Below are 20,518 nucleotides of genomic sequence, written 5' to 3'. Positions count from 1 at the left end.
TAACTCACCTTACAATGGAATTCAATTTTGATGCACAGGAACTTCGCATACAGAGCAACAATATGCCCATATCGATCATGGAGGCTTCCCTAGACAATGCAGGACAAAATTTCAGCTTTAAGTTGAAGCTGCCTATGATGTACTTAAATATCAAATACCAGTGAATAAAATCAAGGTGAATATTCTTGAACAATACAAAACACTAACCATATTTACATCTAGCAAAATCGAAATCACTGTAAAAAGTTGTTCAGTTGGTATTAATTTTTATTCACCTACCCACAAAGTTCCCATTTGTTTAATACTTGGGACATGCCCTTGGCTATCTCGCAGGGTCTGGAAGTTGGGCCAAAAGAAATGTGGTTATGACAAGGCCATGACTTCACATCCAGTCATAACAAATTGCACAGTTCAAACGGTTTGTAACGTAAAAGTATTCAATGGCCGATTCTGAAATGTCACTATTACAGATGTAGTGCACTACATTTGGTGTAAAAGCCAGTAGTAACACCGGGGAAAGATTTAGCTGTTTTATATGCCTGTAGTAGGTGTGCATTAGTATGAAAATCTCAGTACATCATAGAATGCCACACAACACTACAACAGCTGTGCAGGTACTAAATCACTTTAAATGGATCACACTTAATCTTCCATAGTGCTCTTTAAAACAAAACAAAAACAATAAAAAAAAAAACAAGCTGCTTTGTTTTACAAACCTTGAAGCATATTTCCATACATGTCTTCTATAATATTGTAGTATAATGTAAACTACGAAGGCTTTCTTAGCTCAGTACAGAGTCATACCTGAATATTGCCTCACACCCAACTCTGGTATGTTCAATATGTGGTGTCATGTGTTGGATAAGTTAGAAGGACTCACATTAGGATGGCCATCACGTAGGAGTTTATGCACCATATGGCAGAACTTCCAGCTGAAGATGGCATTGCTGGCAAGAGGCAAACTCACAGCGTGGGACCAGAAAGTAACCGCTCCACTTTCCCAATGTGTTCCTAATAGGATATCTGTGATAATGTTAAGGAATGGCCACACCGACATTAAAACAGCAGAACTGTTTACTCTAGGTTTTAACCTCATCTCATAAACTCTATCTCCGATTGAGCCAAACTCACATCCTTCAACACCAAGCTTCTCACCATCCAGCCACACTATTAGGTTACCTAACAGTGACCACCATCCCTGATACCCTAAACACAAACCACTAACCATCCCCATGGGATCTTCCTGTAGCTCTCAGGTCCTTTCGCACTGTTTTGAACACCATCCCGTATACACTAACCCACCTGCATTTCCAGGTTCTACCATTCAGCCACTTTAAAATACTTGTTTCCAAGCCAACCTTTATACACCAAGTCCTAAACCAACTGCAGTAATCAGATCTGTTAACACTAGTGTGATAGTGACTCAACTATCCTCCATTGGTGGTAACACGGGTCAAAACAGTGCCATCCCAGTCTAAACACCCTACCTGTTTAGCCTGTAGTACTGTTATAAATTAGTTACAGTGCCTTGTGTAAGTATTCAGCCTGAGAACACCACTCACACAGTGAAGCATGGGGTGGTAGCAGCATGCTTTTCATTAGCAGAGCCTGGGAATCTGGTCAGGGTTGAGTGTAAGATTGATGTAGACAAATTCAGGGGAATCCTAGAAGAAAATCTATTATAGTCTGCAAGGCCTTTGAGACTAGGACAGAGATACATTTTGCAATAGAAGAACAACCCAAAGCATTCTGCCAAAGCTACTCTAAAGGGGTTCAAATAGATCAAGAACCTCAAAGGCTCAGACAAAGTCCAGACGTCAATCCGTCTGTGAATCTGTGGCTAAACATTTGAATTGCTTTTCACCAACAGGTTAAGCAAAACACTGTATATTTATTATTAAATAAGTCTTCTGTTCTTGAAGTGCTACCATTGCTGTATACATCCTTATATCTTCCCAAGTTTTAACAATGGGTTTATTTTTTACTACTAAAGGAACCTTTATTGAGTCAATACAAAAAAAAATTCTATTTCCGAACATTACTTTTCCAATAAAAAATTAAGTGGTACAGAAAAATGTTGTGTGTATGTAACAGCTCACTTTTCAAACAAAAATGTAATGAAGGCTGCTGGGATTTGCATGCAACAAAAAAAGTGCACAGATGAACTGTGGCAGATTCTGAGGCAATTTCTTTACAATACTGTACAGTGTACCTGAGATTAATGATGCCTTTAAAAATGTTGTTTGTTTTTTTTAAAGCAAAGGGTTGACACAAATATTGACTTTATAACTCTTATTATGTTTCATTTAATTTTTTTTGAAGGCATCTTTGCTTTACAGCATGTCTTTGCATTTGCCTAAGGCTTTTGCACAGTACTGTACATAATTACTTCCCTGACTTTCACAACAAGAGAATAGAAAACACTTAAGGCTCTGAAAGATACTGCGTCCATATTTCTCTTTTATTGGCGCCTCAGTGGAGGTTATGCACTTTGAAATGCTCTGCAGCTGTGAAGGAGAAAAAAAAAAGCATTAAACTGATTTTAAAGTTGAATAATATACAGTAGCCAATATACTACAGTATGACTGCATATTCACCTGAAGTTTGACAAATTGTTCTTTTTCCGCTGCCAGAGCCTTTTCAGATTTGTCCTTTTTTTCACTTTTATCTTTTGACATTTTTCAGTCCTGTTAGAATTACAACAAAATTGATTGGTCAGAAACTAAAGCCAACACTAATCTTGATTCTGGCTCTATCCTAAATGGCGCACTGTTGGATATGTAGTGTACTACATAGGGAGTAGAAACCACTGTTTCTTAACATGTAGTGCACCTTTGTACGAAGCAGGAAGCCTTTTTGGTATTCAGACACCAGGTTTTCAACCACCTTTAGCATGTATAAGATTTAATTTTTTGCAAGAATGACTCTGGTTCCTCAGGTCTATTTTAACATACTACTTTTCCAAGTTATTTAATTGTTCTTTAATAGAATGCTCAAATTTGTCTCCTTCATTATACAGTGGCAACTTTACACCCCCCCCCCCCCCCCCCACATACCAAAATGACTTCTTATTTAAGCAAAATAAATCAAATGCTTTGAATTTTTACCATAAACCCATGCATTTTTCAGCCATTAGTTTATTGTAATATAAAAATCATGAAGTTATAACAATTGTGTATATATGAAATTCACATCAGCTCCAAACAAAAGTAGTTCAAGTCTTGTCTAAATAAAAAACATTAATACTATTTCAAGCTTAATGTATGTACAGAATTATAAAAAATACCTTCGTTGTTGTTCCCAAATCCCTGAGGGGGTCCTGATGTTTTAAAATACGTGAAGAATTTGAGTTAAATGAGGAAAGATGATATCCACATCATACAGGCACAAAGTCTACAAGTGAAAAGCATTGAACTGTTCCTCCAGTTAAAAAAAAACAACCTCAAAACCCACACCGACCCGTAAACAGGTCTGATGACAACGAAACAAGAATGACGAAACAAGGAGCACCATTCAAGTCATCTTGTAGGACAGGTTTAACAGTTTATAAATGGGTACTTCACAGGTTTCACACTTTATAAATGGGTAGTAGGGCCACAGGACAAAGCAACATGTTATAGTTGCTTTTTTTAAATAAGTATAATAGTTCCCTATGGTTTTTGTAAAAAAAAACAAAAAAACAACTGAATATAAAAATCATACAATCATCCTGAATATTAAGAATTCTGTAGTCAAAATATTTGTAACCATCAGCCTTTGGATGCTTAAAACTATTTATTTGTATTCAAATGGACTGGCAGTATAGAGGAACATCCATGTCCACAGGAAGAAACCATTAAAGATGTCCATGATGGTCTGTTTTCAAAGTCCAAAGTCGTCTACTCAAAGAGCTACTGACTATATTCCACGGTTTCCTGTGAATTGCCGATGCTGTGTATTTGGGAGCCATCCTGATGGGAAATGAAAAACACATGCTTTATTGTCTCTGTTATACATTGATCCATTGAAATGCAAAGAAAGGACACGAGAACACAAAGATGTACCCTTGTTTCGTCTTGGCTGTTATTGGGGGACTGGAACTGGTCGTGACTCTCGGTATTGTTATGGCCATCATTGAGGATACAGTTTGAAGAGTTACTGTGTGAAGTGGAACTCAGGACTGGACTTGCGCTGTGATTTGGAGTGCTCTGGGGACGGCTTAGAGGTTTTCCAGAAGAGAGTTCCAGACTGGCCACCATTTGCTGTGACTCCGCCAGTAAGCGCTGCAAGCGACACGTGGATGAGGTGAACGCCTCCTGCTGCTGTAAAAAAATGTGCTGGAGGTTTATTTCATTCGACTCAACTATTTGTTTGGTTGTAGGAAGTCAAGTTAACTTGGCTTTAAATGTCATTTTCAAGAGGTTTCCCATAATGTGGACAAATGTGCCATACTGAATACCATAATGTCCATTAACACAACAATAACTGAACTGATCTCTCTCTCTCTCCCTCTCATATAGACATACATTTATATATTTTATATATATATATATATATATATATATATATATATATATATATATATATATATATATATATATATACATATACATACATACATACATACACACACACACACACACACACACACACAGTATCTCATAAAAGTGAGCACACCCCTCACATTTTTGTAAATATTTGATTATATCTTTTCATGTGACAACACTGAAGAAATGACACTTTGCTACAATGTAAAGTAGTGAGTGTACAGCTTGTATAACAGTGTAAATTTGCTGTCCCCTCAAAATAACTCAACACACAGCCATTAATGTCTAAACGGCTGGCAACAAAAGTGAGTACACCTCTAAGTGAAAATGTCCAAATTGGGCCCAAAGTGTCAATATTTTGTGTGGCCACCATTATTTTCCATTATTTTAACCGTCTTGGGCATGGAGTTCATCAGAGCTTCACAGGTTGCCACTGGAGTCCTCTTTCACTCCTCCATGACGACATCACGGAGCTGGTGGATGTTAGAGACCTTGTGCTCCTCCACCTTCTGTTTGAGGATGCCCCACAGATGCTCAATAGGCTTTAGGTCTGGAGACATGCTTGGCCAGTCCATCACCTTCACCCTCAGCTTCTTTAGCAAGGCGGTGGTTGTCTTGGAGGTGTGTTTGGGGTCGTTATCATGCTGGAATACTGCCCTGCAGCCCGGTCTCTGCTTCAGTATGTCACAGTACATGTTGGCATTCATGGTTCCCTCAATGAACTGTAGCTCCCCAGTGCCGGCAGCACTCATGTAGCCCCAGACCATGATACTCCCACCACCATGCTTGACTGTAGGCAAGACACACTTGTCTTTGTACTCCTCAACTGGTTGCCACCACACATGCTTAAAACCATCTGAACCAAATAAGTTTATCTTGGTCTCATCAGACCACAGGACATGGTTCCAGTAATCCATGTCCTTAGTCTGCTTGTCTTCAGAAAACTGTTTGCGGGCTTTCTTGTGCATCATCTTTAGAAGAGGCTTCCTTCTGGGACGACAGCCCTGCAGACCAATTTGATGCAGTGTGCGGCGTATGGTCTGAGCACTGACAGGCTGACCCCCCACCCCTTCAACCTCTGCAGCAATGCTGGCAGCACTCATACATCTATTTCCCAAAGACAACCTCTGGAGATGACGCTGAGCACGTGCACTCAACTTCTTTGGTCGACCATGGCGAGGCCTGTTCTGAGTGGAACCTGTCCTGTTAAACCTCTGTATGGTCACCATTTGGCCACCGTGCTGCAGCTCATTGTCAGGGTCTTGGCAATCTTCTTATAGCCTAGGCCATCTTTATGTAGAGCAACAATTCTTTTTTTCAGATCCTCAGAGAGTTCTTTGCCATGAGGTGCCATGTTGGAACTTCCAGTGACCAGTATGAGGGAGTGTGAGAGCGATGACACCAAATTTAACACACCTGATCCCCATTCACACCTGAGACCTTGTAACACTAACAAGTCACATGACACCGGGGAGGGAAAATGGCTAATTGGGCCCAATTTGGACATTTTCACTTAGGGGTGTACTCACTTTTGTTGCCATTGGTTTAGACATTAATGGCTGTGTGTTGAGTTATTTTGAGGGGACAGCAAATTTACACTGTTACACAAGCTGTACACTCACTACTAAGTGTCATTTCTTCAGTTGTCACATTAAAAGATATAATCAAATATTTACAAAAATATGAGGGGCGTACTCACTTTTGTGAGATACTGTATATGGATTTGCCTTTGCCAATCCACCTACTGACATGTTTTTGGGAGGTCGTGTTAACTGTGATGGGGTGTACAACCTGTTTGCTGAGTGCTGTGTCCTCTACAAGTCCAGGGTTCGTCGTTGTCCTCTGTGGTAATGGTGTAGAACAGTCCACATACACACAAGTCACATCCCCTGGACTGGGTAAAAGGGTTAAACTTCTTAGCATTATCATTAATAATGTGCACTGTTTGAGGAACCACAGCAAGAGCGTAAACTCTAGAATATAAGCTATACTTTCAAAATGTACTTTGCAACATGTTTCTCACTAATAATATTTATTTCAATTATTTTGTCTGACTGCTCTCCTACCAAGAGGACTGTGGGTCGTTTGGATTAATATCCACAAGCAGCACTTGATCCTCTGTATCTGTGCTGTAGTCAATGACGGCTATGAAGTCCAACTCGGTTCCAGCGCTACAGCAAGCTTCGACATTACTACAATCGCAACAGTGGAGTAACGTGGGAGCTAGCTCAGCTGAAGGCCCATCACTGCCACTGACTGGGGTGTTGCAGATCTGCACTTGTTTCTCTACAGCACAGCAGATGTTCTGAACAGGTGTATATTCTCCTGATATAGTAGCGGCGATTGTGTGATTCTCCCTTTGTTTGGATACAACTAAGCTGTTGCTATAGGACTCTCCTACCGACGCTCCCATCTCTGTCTCCTGATGGTTACAGTGTTCTAAAGCACAACTTGCCCCTGCTACACTCTCGTCACTAAAACCACAAACATGTTTCAATTAAAACTGCACAAATAAGCTGTTTTTTTAATGTAACTTATTGATTTATTGTGACTTTCACTTACCTTACAAGTGACCTTTGACTTTCATACTGCATTAGAGCCTCTCTAGTGGACTCTAGGTTGAGCTTCAAGAGCTGTAGGTCGTTCTGCTGGTGCTCACACACCTATGACACGTACACACACACACAGTGATCAACTTCCTCTTGCTCTCTGATATTATGACTCCATCACATCTATTTCTGTCTCCAGATGTTTTGTGTGAATACACCTTACAGAAAACTTCACAATATCAACTACTATACATTTTTATTTGTTAAACAGCAACACATTATTTAATCTGTTTATTATGAGTCAGACTATGTGAAGCATCCACCATAAAAGTTCCTAGGAACGAGCGGCAATATTAAGCTTTTCAAACCTTTTTCCAAATAGATTTTTTTCCATGTTAAGTTAAGTTTTCTTGTACATTTTTAAAGGTCATTAACCATTGACCTTTTAAAACGATATTCATAAGGAGGTTGCATTCTTATGGAATGATAACGCAAAGTCTAAAGACGATGTGTACTGTGTTTTCATTTGGCAAAAAAATAAATAAATAAAAATGATCTGAATTTCAAAACTTTATTAAGTCTAGAAACAACTGCCTTTAAACATATGACAAGATCAAGCCCATGGCTAACTCAGCCTCCTGAGGAGAAATGGAAGAATTACTGGAGGAATGTTGAAAAACCAGATGACTGCTAAGGAGCGAGAAAAGGGGAAGGGCAATGACATTTTAAGAGACTGATAAATGATAGTAAATCATTAAAGGATTTTCACAAGGGAGGGGGGAGCTAGTGGAAACCAGATAGCATGAACCCATGCCAAGTACAATCTACTAGCTGCCGTTCATCATTAGCAATATTCGTTGAAATCTACTGAAATCTTGAGTACAGTGTGACAGGAAATACCTGTCGCAGGCAGAGAAGCTCAGACTCTGTGCGCTCTTGTTTTGATCGTGCGAGCGCAAGTAGCTCATCCTTCCAGCTTTCACCCTCATCTAAGCAACAGACAGTGTGACAAAGCATGAACGTTTTTCTCAACCCAAATAGCCTAAAAGGAAACTCTTCAGCAACATCAGGGTTAACAGACTCGGACATAACTAGAGTAGAAAGAATACAATTTAAATAAATGAAACTTGCAATGCCATGGTTACGGAAAATGACAAGTATCCGAGCACATGGAAAAGTGACGCAGACACGGACATATAATAGATCATTTAATAACTACACAGTGTGATGTGAATGTAATGAGTATACAGCACAATACATGCTATGTTATTTGATGTAATGGTTAAACTGTTCATCACATTTTAAATAAAGACGTTAGTTTCCTTTCTATATTGTTCTACCTGTGAGTGCCAGTTGTTTCCTTAGCAGCTGATTCTCTTGTCTAAGCCGAATGAGCTCCTCTTTCTGACTGTTGTTCTCTAGAGTCTTCTCTTGAAGCTCATCTGAAGGAAAATGTATTATTTTTTTTCCCCAAAAGTAAATCATATCATATTATGTATAGCTCAACACAAAGCTATATTACAAGGTTCCAGGACGTAATAACAGATTACAGTCATATCAGTTGGGTAAGATGAAATGTAGCAAATTACCTTCTGAAAAGAATTTTTTTTGGAAAGACTGCACAACATGATACAAATTTTAATACATGAATCAGTTTCATTTTGCTGATGGTATGGTATGTTTTAAATTAAATGGTATTTATTAAAGAAATCAACTGGTAAAGGTTAAGCAATCAAAAGTTAGATCCAATCATGTGTGACCAAAATATGAGACATAAGAAAGAAATCAGGATATAAATCAGAGAAACTAATATCCAAGCGGGTCAAGCTGGTGAGATCATTGAGCGCCCATTCTTCAGTTACAAAAGTATCCTTTCCTTATAGGCTTGCTATTATTTCTCAGTTATTGCTGTTATTCTTATTATCTCAATCCTGGATTTAATTTCACAATAAACCTGGATTAACTATAATCTTGCTGCTCCATCACTTTAAACTCTGATTTAAATTTCAGTTAGGGATTAAATTGAAACTTTCTATTGAGGAGGTTTAAATTATCAAAATTGTCAGCACTTATTTGGTGGATTGGAGAAAATGAAAGAGTTCCTCACAGAAAAATAAGCGACTGTCTCAACCCTGTTGAGTTTTAGGATGGTGCTGAACAGGTACCAATTCAGAAGAACTCTTTCTCCAATCCACCAAATAAGTGCTGCCATTTTGACAATTTTAACCTCCTCAATAGAAAGTATAAATTTGATCACTAACTGAAATTCAAATCTGAGTTTAAAGTGATGGAGGAACAAGATTATAGTTAATCCAGGTTTATTGTAAAATCAAATCCAGGATTAAAGTGATGGTTTAAATGTAAGCCTGCTTATTTTTAAACAAGATTTTAAGTTTTGTGCAACAGAATTATTAGATTAAACCTTGATTTAATCTAGATTTAAGCTTAATCCTTATTGGTGCAACCCACCCTGTATGTTTAAGTCGGTCTCTTTTTACTAATCAGATGTTAGTGATCTTTTAAGATGTATTGTTGAAATCCATGACGCAAGTCATTAAAAAATAAGCTGGACAAACGTGCGGCACAATTATAGATAAGATATGAAGAAAGAAACAGAATTGCGGCGAGACGTCAAAAATGGGATCAAAAGAAAGAAAGAAAAAACCCACCTAATGAGATCATTGTTTTAATATTTTATAAAAGCATGAACACTGATTGTATTCATCAGATGATCTGCAGACATCTCAGCTTTTGTGATTCTTCAATAAAAATCTGAATTTTGACATCTTAAACTCCTTGACTCAGATATTTTTATTTTTGTCTAAGGTGATTTTCCACGACAATGGGTGTATGAATGGCATATCTGATCCTAGCTGGTCTACATGTATACTAGGGCTGTGGTGCATCAGTCAAAGAACTAATTCCAAACAATAACCTCACTTCTGTGAAAAACTGCAGTTTTTCTCCATACCAGGAGGTGGCAGCAGTTTGTATTCACAGTAAAGAAAGAAAAAAGAAAAAGAAGCCCTGCCCTCCACTTTTAACTTTTCCACAGTTTGCAGTACTACAGGCTGGAGTTGAAATGCACTTAATTGGGATTGTCACCATTAGATGTATATAATACTGTAACGAGGAGGGAGAGGCCAGGTTGTGAGGATGCACACCTGGCACTGATTTGGCTAATCTGTGGGAGAGAGAGAGAGAGAGAAAGGAGCAGCTGGAAGGGCCAATGAGAGAGATATATGCATGTATGTGCGCTTTGTGTTATGTTTGTGTGTTTTCTGTTTTGTTTGAGTTTGGCTTATTATAAAACTTTATGTTTATGTCCATCCGGTTTCCGCCTCCTCCTTGCCCGACTTTTAAGTTTGTTACAAATGCATCTAACATTTGAAGGTGCAAAATAAAGGAAAATTGCATTAGTTATTGGTTGCATAAAGTAATAATTCACACCCCTGGGGCAATACTTGGTAAAACCACCTTTGACCATAGTTAAAGACAACTGCAAGTCTCTATCAGCTTTGCACATCCGATCTTGATCTTTTTGACCAAATTTCTTGGCAAAATTGCTCAAGATCTGTTGGAGCTTTGTTTAAAGACTGGAATGCCACAGATTCTGAATCAAATTTAGGTCTGGTCTTCAACTAGGCCACTTTAAGACTAGTAAAAACAGCATGCCTTTCGATGGTCCTCCATAAGTTTGTTTTATCAGGGCCCTAAGTGCCAAAACCTCAAGCAATAATAATTTTACCTTTCAGTTGAGCGTTTTGACATTTGGCCTCTCTGAAGCGGCGCTTGTACTCTTCCGCTTCCTGTGACATTTTGCTCTCGCGAGACTGGCACTCCTTTAGCGAGAACTCAGATTCCCGTAGCCGATCGGTTAGACCTAATATGTGGTTCGTGGCTTCCGTCAGATCTTTGTCCTGAGTAACCGCATATATAAACGGGAAGAAATTGTAAAACCACTCAGCATTCCATAGTAGAGTAATAGAGCCCAAGAGGAAGGAGAGCTACCTTAAGTTTGAGCATGGAGCTAAGCTCTTCCTCATGAACCTGAAACTGGCCAAGCTGGGATGAGAGAGTCAGGATGCTCGAGTTCAGACTCCGATTTTTCTCCTGTGCAATGTCATCAGCATTTGACATCAAAAACATTTGAACAAAACACACAAACACTGCAAAATTAGGAAAGTATTCATATAGATATGGTATATATAGTGTGCCTTTTAATAATACCTTTTACATAATATGTCCTATATGTGATCCACCTCTATTGTTAATAAATGTCTGCATGCTATCATGTTTGATGTAACTAAACTATACAGATGCTACTAAATAAGGAGAGATGGACATGAAACCTCCATGTCTTCATGGTGTTGTCTGCTATGCTGTTGTCTCTGGCTGAGCTCCTGTACCCGCTGCTGGATGCTGCTGAGCTCCCTGAGGCTGTCCTGTTCTCGCACCTCTGCCATCTTTAAGCGCTTGATAATGGCTCGTATCACCTCGTTCCGCTTCTGCAGCTCATCTACTTACAGAAACCACATGTATCACAGTTTATATTATAGATTGTTTGAAAAAATCAAAATGGACACTGTCTTTTTATTTTATTTTATTTTTATAAATCTCAATATACTACAGAATATATGAAAATCCCAAATTAGAGAGAAATAAGGTCTTCACTAGCCACCTCAAGCCATCTACAATATTAATTCCTATCCAATCATATTCAGTAAACATTTTATTCTGGTCAAGGTGGATCCAATGAATTGTTGGTAACCCTCAATTACTTTAAATATCTTAGGCACTATCAGTAAATTGATCGTTACCAGTCCCCCATGCATGAGTATTATTGTATAATATTTATTAACTGTAAGCCTAAATATATAATGCTTATTAGGTAATTGTCACGATGCACTGTAACACCAAAATGTGCATAGTGTAAATTTGCCATTCACACAAGTTGGGCATTTTAGCCAACTTTGGAGCTCTATTTCTGTTTAAAATGATGCTTCAGGCACTGCTATAGAGCTGTTTATGTTTCAGCTGATCATTGTCCCCAGGCCAGAGATTTTAATCAAATTTTGGGGAGAATTTATAAATTCATTTATTTTTCAAGATATAGTGAACCTGTAGTGCATTTTGTTTCTGATATTAAATCTGTTCATTTATTTAAATGTATTTAGTTTTATACAGACAAAAATGCACATTGTTTTGCATTGTTCATGATTCAGAAATAGTCTGAGAAGCGAACTGAATCGAATCAAATCATGACAAGAGTGTATCGTTACACCCCTAGTAGGTAGAGGGTGAGACATTATGGTTCCGTGCTCATAACTGGAACAATGTGAGATTAGACTTGAGTCAACGAAGCAGCCCAAGCCCTCAAGCCCAATTGCCTTTAATCTTCATCTTTTCAGCTCTATGCTTCCACTGACTTCTACTTCACATAAAGAAAGGTCCAATTAACTGCTTACCGTCAAGGCGTGCACACCTCTGCTTCAGAGTCAGTACTCTCTGGCGGTCCTGCTCCCAGACCTGCAGCTGTCTGTGATGAGCTGCAGCCATGCTGTTGAGCTCCTGATCACGATCCTTCAGCTCTGCTACGAGGAGCTGTAGCTCCATCCGCTGCTTTTGGATGGTTGTCATCTCCAGATCGCTTATTTGAATCTACCAGTAACACATACAGACAACAGATAGCTATTATTATCATAGCTTTTGATGACACAATGATTCAATGATTAAAAATAAAGTTCACAGTAGCACAAGTGTACTTTCTGTTATTATTTAAAATAAAGGAAGACTAATTCATATTAGTTCACCTTTGCTTAGCTGGCAGTCTGCAGGCACCAAAAAAAGAAACTCTCTTACCCGAGACCCCTGCATAACTGAGAGAGATGACTGCTGACTGGCAGAGTTATTAGAGGTGCTCTTCGCAGTCCATCTTGCCATGCTGCCTTCATCTGTGTGCTTAAGAGTGGAAATTTTTTTTAAAAGTCGGGAACATTTTAACAATCTGAGATTTGACATTTATTTATACCACAGCACGGTTGAATTCTGGATTCTGACTGGTCCAAAGGTGTTGATTAATTTGCTATAACAGCATGTCTAACAGCTGTAATCCAAGTTTCTTTTATTAATACAATCATTTGAATACATTATCATTCCTATAGTAACAACTTACACAGGGACTTGTATGGCACACAAGCTCCATAATCTAAGATTAAACATGTTATTTCACAAAAAAAAAAAAAATAATAATCAGTGATAGAGGGAAGCTTTCTGCAATTTGTGGTTTATTTAACATTTATGGAAGGAGTCTCCAGTGTCAGCACTTTCTTGCAGTAAGTTTTCCTCCAAGGGAAAGCCTTCAGTACAGAGGACTTTATGGTGGTTTCTCTACAACACGCCCTACAACATGCTGCACTTTTTTTTGTGTATTATATGAGGGAAATTATTCATTTTTACTTTGTAATAGTTTTGTTCTTGTTCTGTTTCATTCTCATCAGAGGATAACGCCTAAGAAGGCCATGTTATGTCACTTAGATCAGTACAGAATGTTTATCTGCTTAGAGACACAAACATGTTCTTCTGTTCAAGGTTCATCTGCACATCTTCTAAGACCCTAAAACAAAGCCTGTTTGAACTGCCTCAAACCACTTCTTATCGGTACACAGAAGTGTGTCATGCTCTGCGTTTCATATTTTTATATATATAAATATTAGTGGTTCAGCACAAGCGCTTCAGAAAACTCTCATTATTCTATCCTGTATTAACCATCTTTCTGTAATAAACCTTTTTACCTTCAGAGGACGAGTCTGCGAGTGTTGTCTAATTTCCATGATAATTTGGCGTCTTTTCAGCTTTTCTGGACAACAAGCAAACCAGAGGACGCTCGTGAAAAAGTTTCACCCTGAAGCCTGTGTTGACACGCAGGCTGTGTTTGCCCTTTGTTGTGCAGAGCGAAAGACCGATGACTGGTAGGAATCATCAAGAATTTAGAATTAGAATTTTATGAAGTCATTGTGTATTGCTGTTTCTATGGAAGGGAGTCAATGATTTAGAATTAGTATTACATGGACCGATTACTTATAAGACGTTCCAGGAACTTCACCTCTGCGACGGCAGAGATATTGGAGTTTCTTAGATCACAGCTTCAAAACTAAGATATATACCGACAGGTATATATATGGAGAGAGATAATCATGGTAAAAATGTTTGCTAATGGAAAGAGTCCAGTTCGAGCAATAAATAAGTAAACAGAGTACTTATTAAGAAGCGCAAGAGGCGCAGTATTTTTGTGGCGGGTTATTATTAAGTGGCATGCCCCATTGACTCATTCCATCATATCAGCGGTACATGAAACATTTGGCAAATTTAACACACAAATAAATTTTTCTGAGAAAACGATGTTTCACAGTCTTTCAGCAACATTAAATGTAACCATATAATATAAAAAATTATGACATGTACACTACCAGTCAAAAGTTTGGAGACACTTTAATGAAATGTTTCTTGTGGTCTTAAAAACCTTTTGATCTGAAGGTGTGTGATTAAATGTCTGAAATCGGTGTTGTAGACAAAATATAATTGTGCCGACATTCATTTCTTTCATTTGAAAACTAACATTTTATTTACAAGCAAAATTATTTTTTTTAAACGGATAACTCGGAACAAAATATTCCAAAAAGCAGCTGATGAGTGTCCAGCGTAGGTGTGAACGCCTTTAATACTGTTTGAAAAGCATCTCAGCGAAATTCCTCAAGAAATCAGTTGAGAAAATGCCAAGAATACATTTCTGGAAATTCTAGGTAAAAAGCGTGTGTACTTTGAAGATTCTAAAATACTAAATTATTTTGATTTATTTGGGATTTTTAAAATTTTTTTATCACAACATAATTCCCATAGTTCCATTTGTGTTACTCCAGAGTTTTGATGACTTTATTATTATTCTAAAATGTGGAGAAATAATCATAAAGAATGACTGTGTCTAAACTGTTGACCGGTAGTGTGTAACAATTTTGATAAAAACTGGAATCGTTGGCAAATCGCTGAGGCATAAGAACAATAACACAACCCGGCATGTGCTGTTATTGGAAAGTAATCCACGGCACTTCACACAATCAAAAGTTGTTGTTGATTACTTTCCTATAACATCACACCACAAAATGTTTTATTCCTTAAATAAGCCTACTATCTTTCCTTTACTGAACCTTCGGAAGACCTGCGTACCTTTTTCACAGGAGTGCTGTGCCAGGGGTCCAACAGAAAACCTTTAAAAAAAAGGATGAAAACTTTGACTAAGATACAATTACGCCTTATGCAGCAATATATTAGTTTAACTACTTTTCATGTTAATTACCATTTGTAGACATCAAACTGTTCCCAAATCCTTTTGACTTAAACTTGTCTTTCCCTCCATCTTCATCCATTTTGGCTTCACAAGCTAGAACTGTGGCCTTGCACATGATCCGCTCCTGTCACTCATCTCATGGACAGGTCTCCTGTCTGTAGCAGTGTGTAATTTACATGTTCACTGGACAACAAATGTCCTTTCATGGTGGACAAATATTAATCACCAAGCTGCAGTTTAGTCTTTTAGCCTCAACAGGCGTAAAAGTATCAACGTAACTGTTATGAGCGTTAATAATATTCTGTTAAGAATAACAAGAAAAACAAAACTTAATAATAAAGCAATTCCGACCTGTAGCAGCTACCAACTAATGTTAACAAATTATATTTAAACCGTTACAGTTTAAACAATCGGTATGAAGCGAACTATATAAGTTACACGGACATTTACTGGAGCAGGAATAACCTTCACATTAGATAAAAACATATCGCACTGTTTAACCCATCGGCATTTGTAAAGAGTTTTGAAAATGCGTTGTTTTGATTAGAACCACTTGTGGGAAACCTGAATATTGCCTGTTTTAAAATCTTATTAATAACTTTTTTTTAATATATCACGGATTTTACATTCCCTCGTTTGCTTGTTTTTACTTTTAAATGGCATTTTCAAGCTATACAAGCATTTGTCTTTTATTTCAAGGCTAAAAGGTTATTATATATGAAACGATATGTCAGGCATATCTGTAGACAGCTAACATTGCCTCGTTACGAGTCTGCGCAGGAAGCGTTGGTAGGACCCAAAGCCAAACCAGACTGTAGAGGTGTGCTCAAGCTGTAAAACACTTTGTATATTTACTAAAAACAAAACAAAACAAAACCAGTTTTGCTCAAACGCTTCATGTAATAATGCTCAAGATTTTACTGAAAAGAAAGAAATTCTGAGGACGGTCCAGAGGTATGTACTATCACACCGTTATGTTATGTTATGATTTATGAGATATATATCTCAGCTAGCAGCCGTGGCTAATGAATGGGTGGAAATTCTCCATAGAGATAGATTAGACTGGGGCGGAATCCCAAACGGCCTCCTGTTGCTAACCTTTAGTTCACATTTTCATGTCGTCATCTTTTGTTTGGGATTGAGCCGAATTTACTTCGGAACAATGTGTATGATTCAGATATTGATTTTAATCGGAGCGGAGTGTGCATTTCCTATCATGCTACAGTGACAGGTGGCTTGTTGAGAGTTTTAGTGCACTGGCCTTAATGACAGCTGAGAGATATCTTGATAATAAGCTCAGAATAACATGCTTGACTTTGCTTCATCCACTGTATCTGCACTTTTATTAATGATCTAACGTTATATGTATACTATAATATGTATACTATAACATTATGATTCTTCTGCTATAGATTAACAAACAATCGCAGACCTCGTGTATATAATTTCATTTAATCAGTATTATCAGTAACGCTGATCTTCATCACAGGTTCCCAGACTTGATCTCAGAATACCACCTGTCATGAACACTTTAGTTAGCTATAATCACAGTAGGGATGGGCGATGTAGACTTAAAACTGTATCATGATATTACACAGTATTCTTTTCTCCGTAACGATATAAATGACAGTATGAAAATAGTAATGTTCAACACTCTGTTTTTGGCCTCAAGTCGGGCAAACTGACAAAAATGTCATCACGATACTTGAGGTAATTTCTACAATACACTACGATTCTACGAATTATATACACGATATATAATTCGGCTAACAAACCGTCCGCAGAACAGTAGTAAAATAAACAAAAAAAAATGTTCAACTGTGTTTGATACTTTCTTTAATCCCTACAAAGACAAAAAAGTTTAAGTTTAAACAAATTACATCAAATCAACGGCATCCATTGAGTACCGTTTCATTTGTAATGATTAACAATGTTGTGTTTTTTAAAAATACATCACCATACCAACGATATCTCAGAAAATTTCTTGTTGAAGTTTTGTCCTCGCGCAACTTCATATTCTGGTCTGTGTTTTTGCTTGAGGTGGTGGAACAAATTTGTTGTGTTTCCAGCCTGAGTTTTTGTCACACTTTACAATCACGACGTTTGATTCGCATTTCATCTTCTGTATCCGCGCTCCTTCCGTATTATGGAGGAACCTCCTATAGTCTAGGCTTGGAACTTTGCCTTCTGCCATGCTTGTTCTTATTCTACGTGTGAGATGCCAATGTTGTGGCACGTAAACCCGTAATCGACTATATCGTCAGTATCGTGGGATGACAAATTTTTATCATGGGGAGGAATTGAACCGGTATATCATAAACGATATGATATGGCACAGCCCCTTCCCAGGTCATACGTGGGTGTGTCTGGGAATGAAAAAAACTCAAATGTGCAGGACTGAAGGTTCTCCAGAGTTAGGAACCTGTGAGCTGGTGCTGTTAAACATCATTTTGATCTGATCATTCCTTGTTAACTGACCTCAAATAAGTTTTGCTCTTAAGGAAAATGTGTCTTTTTTTTCCTTCTCTTCAATGTTCTAGAATAAATCAACATGGCTGCTACCGAGACTGCAGAGTTAGGCTCTCCGGGGAACAAAGTGGATCGGGCTGATGGGGATGCAAAGTACCCGCTGAAAGTGCTTTACTGTGGAGGTAACTGGTTTTAAAAAAAATTATTCTTACTACGTAGAGCAGGATGGAACTCCAAGGTTGCTGATTGGATCCTGCTCTCAGGTTACTTACTGTCTGTGTTCTCTTGCAAGTTTCTTCCAAACTATGAAAATAAACCATGCCAGTAGGTGAACTGGTGTCTCTAAATTGCCCCTAGGTGTGAATGGGCATGTGAATGTGTGCGCATAGTACCATGCGATAGGCTAGCATTCCATCCGGGGTGTTTTCGATATCTTTTGGTGTTCCTGGAATTGGTCATATCTGATATGCAAATTATGTGTGTATTTCAGCATGTACTGTTAATCACTACTAGGTTTTTTTGTATCTGTTCTATACAGTATAGTCGAATTTTCTGAAATGAACCTGTGTACTTACAATGATCAGAAGAATAACATATTTCCCCTGTGTCTTCTTTACAGTATGTTCCTTGCCTACAGAGGTAGGACCACATGCATGTGCATTATTATTATTATTATTATTAGTAGTAGTAGTAGTAGTAGTAGTATTGGAAAGCCTTAGGTCAAATAGTGAAATAACAGATGTTTAAGACCTTAACGTCTCTTCTTTTTTTTTTTTTGAATCCACAGTACTGTGAGTACATGCCCGAGCCAGCAAAATGCAGACAGTGGCTTGAGAAGAATTTTCCAGACATGTTTGCTAGAATGACTATGGGTAAGTGCAACGTTTCTCCTCAAGTCATGTAGACACTGGTACTACACAGTTCGTAGTACTTGTATAGTTTTATATACTGTAGCTACAAAGGAAACAACTGGAGTGTTTGTGGCTGCAGGAAATGCACCCAAGCAGGAAACAGGAGGAGGAGGTGGAGGAGGAGGAGGTGGTGGTGGTGGAATGGGCGGAGAGGTGCCACTTGCTGGAGAGGAAGAAGAGAAGAAGAAGCAGAAACGAGGTGGGATTTGATTTGCATTACTTATTTCATACCATTTTTTATGCTCTTGGAGCGTGATGAAGAAAATATGCCGTACTCCAGCGTACTGTATGTAGGCATTATTTGTTATTACCAGTTTACGCTCAAAATGGCAAAATGACTAGGACTGGGCGAGATATCGATATCGTGATAAACGATTACGCAATGCACTTTTCTGAGATATTGTCGGTATGGTGATGCATTTTTTTTTTTAACGTTTTTAATCATTACAAATTAAATGGTGTTGAACGGATGCCATTGACGTAATTTTTCTCGTCTTTGTAAACATTAAAGAAAAGTATCTTATTGTAGTATTTTTGCTTATTTTACTACTGTCTTGCAGACAGTCTGATTGCTGAATTATATATTGTGATGCGTATCATAATGTCAAGTATCACTATATGATATTTTTGTCATATCGGCCAGCCCTAATGGCAACCCACCTCACTTTGCATTTGCAATTTATGAAGAAGTCCCATATCAACAGTAACTAGTATTTTATTGATTCATATATTGCACATGCTCTCACTACCCTGAGATCTGATGTCTTGATTGTGATTGTTTATTGCTTAGCTGCAGTTTTGAGCCTGACTTGGTGTTCAATGTGTGTCCAGGTGGCAGAGGTCAAATCAAACAGAAGAAGAAGACCGTTCCTCAGAAAGTCACGATAGCAAAAATTCCACGTGCTAAGAAAAAATATGTCACCCGAGTGTGTGGCTTGGCCACCTTTGGTAAGATGTAGCACTTTGTTTTCACTAATAATGATAATTATCAGTGTGAATGAATTAATCGTAAATCATAATGAGTGATCCTCACCTGCTTTTTATAATTGGCTGCCTTGTATTGCTTGTTCTCTCTTCAGACATAGATCTTAAAGAGGCTCAGAGATTCTTTGCTCAGAAGTTCTCCTGCGGTGCCTCAGTGACAGCAGAGGACGAAATCATCATTCAGGGAGACTTTACAGATGACATAATTGATGTCATCCAGGAGAAGTGGCCTGAGGTAATGATAAATCAGTCTTTAAATAACAGAGGAATAAGCTTTAAATAGCTTTTTAGTTCTGACCTGAGATGTGGACGGCTATCCGAATCATTTACTTCTTTTGCGTTGGAGTTGTGAGATTAATGTGCAAAAATAATATTTGCAGGTTTTTTAGACTCGCATTAAACTGCCTCTCTTACAGGTGGACGACGACAGCATCGACGACCTCGGAGAAGTCAAGAAATGAAAAATCCGATGTGCACTTTTACTGAAACAGATGCGACACGACACACAAAAACACGGCCAAATGTACACGTTAACATCGAGTTGTTTTATATCTATTTTATTTACTCTATAGAACATGGTGGACTTGGCCACACCCTTGGCGCTTTTTCTCCCCCTCCCTCCCAGTTCTAGATAGCTGCTTGTCCTCTTCGTTGCCAAAGGTCTGGTATGATGTGACTCAACATTTTGCTTAATCAAACTGCAAGCTAATAAATTCTGGGCTCATTGGCTTGTTA

At 38.1% G+C, this 20,518-nt stretch overlaps 3 protein-coding genes across 11 annotated transcripts in view; 1 reads left to right on the top strand and 2 right to left on the bottom strand.

Moving 5' to 3' along the window:
* The window catches only part of LOC128619962 (huntingtin-interacting protein 1-related protein-like), an 18,194-nt gene extending 14,774 nt beyond the window's left edge, over window positions 1-3,420 (bottom strand). For 2 of the 4 annotated variants that reach the window (XM_053644486.1, XM_053644488.1), the window contains exons 1-6: window positions 3,287-3,420; window positions 2,598-2,687; window positions 2,444-2,507; window positions 881-1,023; window positions 280-336; window positions 9-89 (exon numbers count right to left, since the gene is read on the bottom strand). In XM_053644486.1, the coding sequence (XP_053500461.1) occupies window positions 9-89; window positions 280-336; window positions 881-1,023; window positions 2,444-2,507; window positions 2,598-2,678 (426 nt within the window). In that variant the 5' untranslated portion in view covers window positions 2,679-2,687; window positions 3,287-3,420. Of the gene's footprint in view, window positions 1-8; window positions 90-279; window positions 337-880; window positions 1,461-2,443; window positions 2,508-2,597; window positions 2,688-3,286 lie in introns of those variants that run through there. The other 2 variants (XM_053644485.1, XM_053644487.1) reach the window with 2 other exon arrangements.
* Window positions 3,035-15,945, bottom strand: ccdc62 (coiled-coil domain containing 62). 5 transcript variants are annotated; one of them, XM_053644492.1, is made up of 14 exons: window positions 15,429-15,944; window positions 15,299-15,339; window positions 12,938-13,036; window positions 12,544-12,736; window positions 11,428-11,594; window positions 11,087-11,188; window positions 10,824-10,995; window positions 8,416-8,517; window positions 7,976-8,064; window positions 7,089-7,189; window positions 6,593-7,000; window positions 6,318-6,420; window positions 4,044-4,298; window positions 3,035-3,950 (listed from the first exon to the last, which is right to left on the bottom strand). In XM_053644492.1, the coding sequence occupies exons 1-14, from the start codon at window positions 15,532-15,534 to the stop codon at window positions 3,891-3,893; spliced, it is 1,998 nt and encodes a 665-aa protein (XP_053500467.1). In that variant the 5' UTR covers window positions 15,535-15,944; the 3' UTR covers window positions 3,035-3,890. The 5 variants fall into 5 exon arrangements, with proteins under 5 accessions (XP_053500467.1, XP_053500466.1, XP_053500469.1 ...); XM_053644491.1 differs by having other exon boundaries at window positions 4,044-4,301; window positions 15,429-15,943; XM_053644494.1 differs by lacking the exon at window positions 6,593-7,000 and having other exon boundaries at window positions 4,044-4,301; window positions 15,429-15,945.
* On the top strand, window positions 14,139-20,518 carry denr (density-regulated protein). Of its 2 annotated transcripts, none has more exons than XM_053644502.1 (8): window positions 14,139-14,274; window positions 17,960-18,070; window positions 18,508-18,527; window positions 18,676-18,760; window positions 18,879-18,998; window positions 19,631-19,747; window positions 19,879-20,018; window positions 20,200-20,518. In XM_053644502.1, exons 2-8 carry the CDS (start codon window positions 17,971-17,973, stop codon window positions 20,242-20,244), a joined length of 627 nt encoding a protein of 208 aa, XP_053500477.1. In that variant the 5' UTR covers window positions 14,139-14,274; window positions 17,960-17,970; the 3' UTR covers window positions 20,245-20,518. The 2 variants fall into 2 exon arrangements, with proteins under 2 accessions (XP_053500477.1, XP_053500476.1); XM_053644501.1 differs by lacking the exon at window positions 14,139-14,274 and adding an exon at window positions 16,207-16,373.

This window comes from Ictalurus furcatus, chromosome 16, assembly GCF_023375685.1.
Source record: "Ictalurus furcatus strain D&B chromosome 16, Billie_1.0, whole genome shotgun sequence".
Classification (NCBI taxonomy): domain Eukaryota; kingdom Metazoa; phylum Chordata; class Actinopteri; order Siluriformes; family Ictaluridae; genus Ictalurus; species Ictalurus furcatus.
The sequence above is the reverse complement of the archived record's forward strand: the minus strand, read 5'-3'. Positions and strand labels throughout refer to the sequence as shown.